Genomic DNA, 8,062 nt, shown 5'->3' on the forward strand with positions numbered 1-8,062 from the left:
TTATAGTTTGTTTCTGTTTGTGTTACAATTTAATTTTATATTCTGTTGTGTCGTGGCTATCCTCTTTTATTTGAGGTTTTCCCCTCAGATCTCAGATTTAGCACCGAATTTGATTTTTTTTTCTAAATAATAAATAAATTTTGAACAGCGGTTTACTACTTTTGCCTTTATTTTCAACTCCCAACAAATGCATTAAAATCACATTAAGTAATATTAACTACAAATTTAATATACCAACAATATTGTACAAATGACAAAAACGATGTCCTAATATAATAAAAAGAAACAATTTCGACTTATGTTGTAAACTTTTGTATTTAAAATTACCATTCATTTTAAATCGGAACTCAATTTCAATGAAAGTTAGATATAGGACTGGTGCAAATAAATGCAGCGGGTTAAAATGTTTTAACAAACGCTAGAATGAACTTATACTCAATAGTTATTATTATCTAACTACACTATCGAATGATATATTTTAGTAGGACGTTTTGGTATGTCACCATTTTGAAAATCATTAAAAAAAAAGTTTTCTTTTTCAGAGTCTCCATTCGTCAACTCAGGTAAACTACTCTTTCTCAATCATTTCTGTGTTTTTGAAAATGATATTCCTGATAGAAGGTTTAAGTCACACACAAATGCCCTCATTAAAAGTTGAACCACTTCCGATCTCAAATACTTAACAAAACCTTCACTCGGGGAACTATAATTCATTCTAGAATATAATCATGACAAACAGTTTACACTAATTGATAAGGGCGATATACCTAGAGAAAATCAACGACCTTCTGCAGCAATTATTGCGAAGTACTAAAGAGGAAGATAATGGAATTACATGGCTTTTGCAACAAAAACACTTAAAGTCTGATACATGTTGAATATTGGTTGCTTTTCCTTATTAATGTATAATCTCTGGTTTTGTTTCGTCAAGTAGAATAGCAATAATATATGCTCCCAATAATTTTTTGATTTATAGTATTCATGTGGTGTATGTGTAAGAAGCGTTGATGTAACAGCAACCAATTAAATAAGTTAGTAGAAATAAAAGGCGAAATGTTTAACGAATATATACTTTTTACATTTTAAATTGTAATTAATTGTAGGACAACTGCATTTATAAGATCAAACTAGTTTATATGACAAAATTCATCATTGTTTAGAGATAGTGAATACTATTGCTAACATCTTTAACACGTGATTCACAAATGGATTGTTAATGGACGTGTTACTGAATAATCTTGTCTCATATGAAGCAGTCAATTTTTTTCGTTCTTTACATATAGATTTCTGCAGTGGCAAAGCTGACGGCTTCTATTCTAACCAATTGACATGTGATGCCTATTATGTTTGCCGCAATGGTATTACATCTCCAATGTTCTGTGATCATGGTTTACACTGGGACCAGACAAACAAAGTATGCAACCACCCAGACAACGCTGGTTGTACTGTTAATGAACAAAGTGATGACACAAGATCTGGGTATACTTTTGGTCAGTTCACAATTTTTTTTATGAACATCATCCCGGTGTATGTTTTATAATGAAGTTATTTTTTATAATTCATTTAATGTTTTAAGGCTTATAGAAGAATTCAATGTATCCATGAAAAGTTCTCTATTTCGGATATACCCAATAGGAACCATTTTGTACTCGAAACACAAGAACATTTACTATATCAATGTTATTGCGCCAGTTGCGCATTTCATAATAAAAGTCTATTCAGAGTACTTGATGCCAAATCATTTGAATATTCAAAACCTTCTACCAAATGCTGTTAAAATCAGACAGGAAAAAGTCAAACACCGGTAAGGATTCAGAGGTTGACATAAGAGATATGTATGACGTTACGTAATCTTTATCAGTCACAGTTTATACAAAAGTTTTATCAAGCCCCAATGTGTACTTCGTCATGTGTCATAAAAAAATACACCAAAGAAATAAGTTGTTCTTCATTAACATGTATAAGATATGATGTAAATGATATGGTTTTTTTTTTCAATTTCTCACACCAAATTAACCAATATTATACATCGAGGAGAACTGCCGTGATGATATTTGTGTCTCGAGTTGATACAGGTATGAGTTTGAAAACGCCATATGGTGTTTCTATTAATCACTAATTATATCTTCAACCGAACGCTGTATAAGTTTTTTCCAGATAAATACTCTGCAATGATAATCATATGTTTTGTCAAAAGAACGTTGCACTATTTGTTCTTTCAGACATGTGCATTTCAAAGAACGAAGGTGATTTTGTTGCGGATCCGTATGACTGTTCAATATATTATCGCTGTGTTCATGGAGCCGCCGTGCAGATGAATTGTGTTGAAGGACTACATTGGTCTGTTACTCTTTCAACATGTGCTTACCCAGCAGATGCTAATTGTACTCCGATGTCAGGTATGTTTACAGAGAGATTATTTAAGAAAAATGACAAGTTATAAAATCCTTGGTATGGGCTTTATTTATACTAGTCAATCGCAAATATCGAAATATCCTTGATTTAAATTTTTCTGAAACACCATTGGTTACTAAAACTAGTATCAGCATGGTCAGGGAGCTAACTCCCTATCCGAGTATTTGTATAAAAAGACCAAATCGGAAAGCTAGACTTGTAACTTTATTATCGAATACAAAACAAATGACTTAATGAGTTGCTTGATACTTTTATTTGGGACCAGTAGCTAAATAAACCAAATAGCCATAGTCTGTGAGTCACTTTTGATTTTGTAAGTGTAATTTATAATCTGAATATATTTGACAGTTGATGGTGGATGGACTGATTGGAGTTGGAGTAAATGTTCAGTGTCATGTGGAAGTGGGACACAAACAGGGAGCAGATCTTGTACAAACCCAGCACCACTGCATGGGGGAAATGCATGTGTTGGGGAAACAACAAAAGTTCAGGAGTGTAATTCTTACCTCTGCCAAGGTTGGTAAAGGCTTTAATTTATAAAATACTAAAATGTCTGATAGCGTCTGTATTCATGCTAATTCATCTCCTCATTTATATGTAGGTTTTAACGGAACCACACACACACTACACGTTATGAAAATTACACAATACACTCCAACATGGCAAAGGTTTCAATTTCAATTCTTGAATCGTGTTTACTTTGGTTCGATCATGGTAAAATCAAAAACATGAATTGTGACTGTGCTATGCTGTCTGTCTTCGCTTTTTGTTAAAAAATCAAGAGAAAAACTGAGTAGATCAGTTCAAAGGTAAACTGTTTTGAAATCCTAAAAAAAACCTACAATTTGCCTTTCTGATTAAGATAAAATATGGGTTTCCTCCTTTAAACCGACATGCAGACAATTCCAATCAAGTTTTGATAATTTTTTTTACAGATGGCCAATGCTTGACTGTGAGATGTGATAGCTGGCAGTATGCTAGACATGAATGCGAAGTTACAGGCCTGACATCTAATAGCTTGTTGTACAGTATGACGCTGTTAAAACAATACTCTCCTATTTCGGACGGTGAATGCACAGATGGTTATTCCTTTGGATATAATACAACAGGAGTGTGGGTAGATGAAGGATGTCGGGCAGATTTCAGTGTTTGCTTAATACCAGGTAATTGTGTTTTTCTGTGTCGCCAAAATCACTAGTAGAGTAAGTAACGTAAATATATGCCCGTCCGATTGTCTGAACTACCATTCGTCGAACTTGTCTTTGCATAGTTATGTCTGCTTCATTATCCATGTAACATACATTGCTTGCATGAACGCAGTTCCAGATATATACGGTATTGATATTGTTCAATGACCAATTTCAATAGAATGTTTAAGTCGAATACACATTTCTAGAAAGTAATATTTAACAAAACTAAGATTGTAGTTGAAAATCAATTTCAAAATTAAACAGACAAACATCTTTGAACAAATGTACAATGTAGTATTCCAGAAATGTATGTAGTCTCATTTGCAATTTTGACATCCCGGGTTGTTACCTATGTTATGCAACATTGTGAAAAAATTAAAAATAAAGTAAAAAGGGCACGATTATAAGTGACATACATATCACATGTGGTCATTTCATTTAGGAGATATTTTCTATAGCAACTTTAAAATAAAGATTAAATAGATTCTGATTTATATTGTAGAGTATAATGACTGTGGTTCTGATCCATGCCAGAATGGTGCCTCTTGTGAGGATGGACCTGGAACATATACATGTACATGTGAGGGATACTTTAGTGGAATCAATTGTGAACATCGTAAGTAATAGGTCTGTTGAAATTGTAATGGTCAGCATCGCTATGGGTTTGACCGCCTTTGTGTATTTGATTCATTGATTTAAAAACAAGAAAGGGAAGTAGACAATACAAATTTCGGCAAAATACGGAGGAGTTGTTCAAAACAATTCTACGAACAGAAAAAAAGTACATGACATGAAGATAACAGATCTACAAATATAACAATGAAAGCTACGTATGCGTTTTATGGTTACAGAAAGGGGCTTCATATGTCTAAAGGTTTGTTAAGCTTACCTTTGGATTACGTGTGTAGTCCTTACAAATTATATTTCGCTTAAACGCTTTTTATTTGAGCGTCACTGATGAGTCTTATGTAGACGAAACACTCGTCTGGCGTATTAAATTATAATCCTGGTACCTTTGGTAAATATTAAAGACCATTTTGTTTATTCGTACATTGCATATAGGGCAGTTGAATTAAAAGATAATTGTTGATATTCACAGTGTTAAACATATCAAGCGTAAAATTTAGAGACCGGAGATTCTTTAGGGTAACACAAACTCATTATTAAGTCGAAGGCAAGCTAACAATACGATGGTAAAAAATCCCAAAAATTACAATAAAAAAGACAAAAGAAACAATATACTAGTATACAGATAAATATGAAAAATGATGGCTGATTTAAACGAGGCACAACAAAACAAGGTTGGGATTGGGTGGTAAAATGAGGTTATCCGATAGGAAACGAAGATCCTGTTCAATGTGTGACATTTTATTTAGGATTTCTGTATAAATCTAAAATTTTGTGGTATGATTCTATGAATTTTGTATAATACTAAGATTTTGATATAATTATAGGAATTGAATGTCCTGAACCAGAAGATGTCGGAAATGCTACAATGAACATGACTGGAATTTCTCCAACTGATACCGTTAGTTATACTTGTGATGAGTATTACAAACGTAAAGACGGTGATATGTACAGGGTTTGTCAAATTAATGGAGAATGGAATGGAACACTTCCATCATGCGGTACGTTAGGGCATTTTTAATTATATCCTTACCATAATATCAACACCTTTAACTAATTTGTTCGTATGCCATGTACAATACTTTTTTTCCTTTTATGGCCATTTGTTACAAAATGCATGTTGACACTATATACCAAAACAATTGCAATCAAAGCCAAGTAGTAAACAAAAACTAGAAAAACCAAAGAACATTTACATCAATAGTTATAAATGATATTTCTTTGGTCATTTCGGTAATGATGGAAGGTTATTATAACTGAGGAAGAATATCAGATCTGATTTCTGACAAACTTTTGTCATAATTGCAAAATATGAATTAAGAAGTGTAGTGCAGATGCTTGAAGTATTTGTTTATTCAAAGGACATATATATGAGTTTTACTCATAAATAGACAGAATTTTGACCATTCCTCACGTAAAAAAGAAAGATATTTGTATTTTGTCTTTTTTTGTAATTATAACAGAACTGATTGATTGCGGCAGACCAGAAGAACATTCCACCACGCAATTGCAATTGTTTGAAACAGGTCCAGGACAGATCGCCACCTACGTCTGCAAAGAAGAGTCACCGGTCCTCGCTGCAGGCAATCTGACAAGAACATGTCTAATGATTGGTGAATGGGACGGCCAGACACCTGAATGTATGATGCATCCAGGTATATATCAAAATAATAAAATGCTTATTGATTTAGAAAAACAGTATTGAAACAGTAAACAAAACAAATAAAATACAAACGAAATTTCATCAGACACATTGATCTCAGTTTTATATATAGATATTGATAACATAAAATGCACTTTTTGCTCGAATGTATTTTGGGATATCAACAAGTTAAGCATGCCGGTTAATGATTGTTTTAACGTAAATTAAATACTAACAAGCAGCAAATACTGCAAACTAAGACTTAGAACGGCGCTTTGCATATAATATATAAAACAGTTTGATAATTTGGTGTTAAAAAATTGATTTTTCTCCACAGGTGCACTTCAGTCAAAGGCTTCCAGTTTTAATTTCTCCTGGATAATGCTGAACACTATCATATTAATAGGAGTGGCTATGCAAATTGCAAATTAACAGGACGGTGATATTATATACAGTATTAACTATGACAAAATGATACAACAATTGAGTGTTTGTACATTGTATTTTATACTATTGTTTTCTAATTAACAAATTTAAAATTTATTATTCATGTACGTCCTACTAACTATTAAAATATTATCTCATTCCTTTTAATCACATGTTTTACAGTTTTATTTGTTTTAAATTTATATCATTGTTAACTGTATGTTCATATATATATATATTGATTAACTTATATGGTAAATGGTTGTATTGTGTTTAGCACATCATATTTTTAACATAGGATTCTTGTTCTTGTATATATATGAATATTTGCATATTAGTACGATTATCATTCCCTTTATTTTTAGAGGGATAATTAACCAGGTTTGTTTCTCTTGCTGAAAATCATGGAAGATCCACTTATTCTGTTATCCTGTATTTTTGTCTGTGATAAATACATCTTAGATTTTGTTATATTTATAGACTAATAAAATATGTGTACTCACAGTTTTACTGGTCTGATTAAAAATTCAATCAATTGTCCTAGACTTTTGTCGGGAAGGGAGATTGACACACCAATCATAAACTTGTCAAAATCTGGACATGATCTAACTACACCACACTTTCGTTATAAAAAGACGTTCGAACCATCTATTGAAATGAAAAATGATTTGTTCCCAGAATAAACGCGGGACAGGATAAATCTTTACTCCTGCCAAGTATTTCTTTATTTGAAACATAAATTCTGCACTATGTTTGGAAAGTGCAAATTCAACAAAGACTAATAGGGGAAAATTCATTGTGGTAGTACAACTAATATAGGAAGCTGTACATGCACCTCTTACTTTGTGCGTACTCTCATGTGTTAACATTTCTTGCTATTCAGGTGAAAAAATACAAAAAAAAATAAAAAAATATTCTGAGTGGATTGAGTCTCCAAAACACATTTTATGAGAACATTTCCCTTGCAATAGGACTCAACCATGAATATTCAGTTGACAGAACAAGCCATACTTAGTCTTTTCGGAGCTTTTTCTCCTTATTTCTTATACTCTGCTATGATTGAACATTTTCCTAGGAAAGACTTTAATAAATATATACCAACTCGTGATGGCGTCCGTAAAATTCAAGGAAGGATGATTTCAACTTCACAGTTTTTAACTCTTGGTTCAATAGCTTGCTCGTGAGCAGCAATCCTTTAGCAAGAAAATCATAATAGGAAATGCAAGCACGGGAATATCGTTTCAATTAAGAGATATATACCCCGTATTGAGGTGCTGCTGGATTGTTGCTACTTAGAAATGGAAAGTTAACGATAAGAAAGCTAAAATCATATTTTTCAGTTAAGTTTTGTTTTTTACCGACTTCACTGTCAATCTTTATGAAGTCAGCTTCTGAATAATAAAGAAACAAATCGATAAGAAGAAGGGCATAATTTGTTCCCATGGGAATGCCGACAGTCTGTAGACAAACACGTCCTCCAAACGTAAAAAATAGATTGTCAATAAAGAAATCAAGCATCTTGACAATGCCAGTTTCAGATACTTTTTTGTCTGAATCAGTGATCCTTTACAAAGTAGAATTTATCAGTCCCTAAGACAAGATACTTGTGTCTACGTTGGCCATTCTTTTTATGAAACAAAGCAATACCAACTCTTTCAATTTGTCTTTTAGTTTGGTTTGCTATAGTATATTTTATGTTTGTGAAAAATATCCTTCCCTTCAATAGATAAAAATACAATTCCATGTTAGCGATATAGTATTC

General features: G+C 32.4%; 1 protein-coding gene across 1 annotated transcript; it reads left to right on the forward strand.

Moving 5' to 3' along the window:
- Positions 1-2,288: 2,288 nt before the first annotated feature.
- LOC134688410 (neurogenic locus notch homolog protein 1-like) lies at positions 2,289-6,317 on the forward strand. Its single transcript, XM_063549116.1, has 7 exons — positions 2,289-2,399; positions 2,764-2,931; positions 3,351-3,578; positions 4,108-4,221; positions 5,060-5,233; positions 5,696-5,887; positions 6,212-6,317. The coding sequence occupies exons 1-7, from the start codon at positions 2,315-2,317 to the stop codon at positions 6,304-6,306; spliced, it is 1,056 nt and encodes a 351-aa protein (XP_063405186.1). The 5' UTR covers positions 2,289-2,314; the 3' UTR covers positions 6,307-6,317.
- The last annotated feature ends 1,745 nt before the right edge of the window (positions 6,318-8,062 follow it).

Source organism: Mytilus trossulus, chromosome 10 (assembly GCF_036588685.1).
Source record: "Mytilus trossulus isolate FHL-02 chromosome 10, PNRI_Mtr1.1.1.hap1, whole genome shotgun sequence".
Taxonomy (NCBI): domain Eukaryota; kingdom Metazoa; phylum Mollusca; class Bivalvia; order Mytilida; family Mytilidae; genus Mytilus; species Mytilus trossulus.

What these genes read in the sequence shown, in the direction of transcription:
- LOC134688410 (XM_063549116.1), top strand. Translation starts at nt 2,315, where the DNA reads ATGAATTGTGTTGAAGGACTACATTGGTCTGTTACTCTTTCAACATGT. An exon ending in TAATTCTTACCTCTGCCAAG is followed by an intron (nt 2,932 to 3,350) that starts GTTGGTAAAGGC and finishes TTTTTTTTACAG; the next exon opens with ATGGCCAATGCTTGACTGTG. An exon ending in TGAATGTATGATGCATCCAG is followed by an intron (nt 5,888 to 6,211) that starts GTATATATCAAA and finishes TTTTCTCCACAG; the next exon opens with GTGCACTTCAGTCAAAGGCT.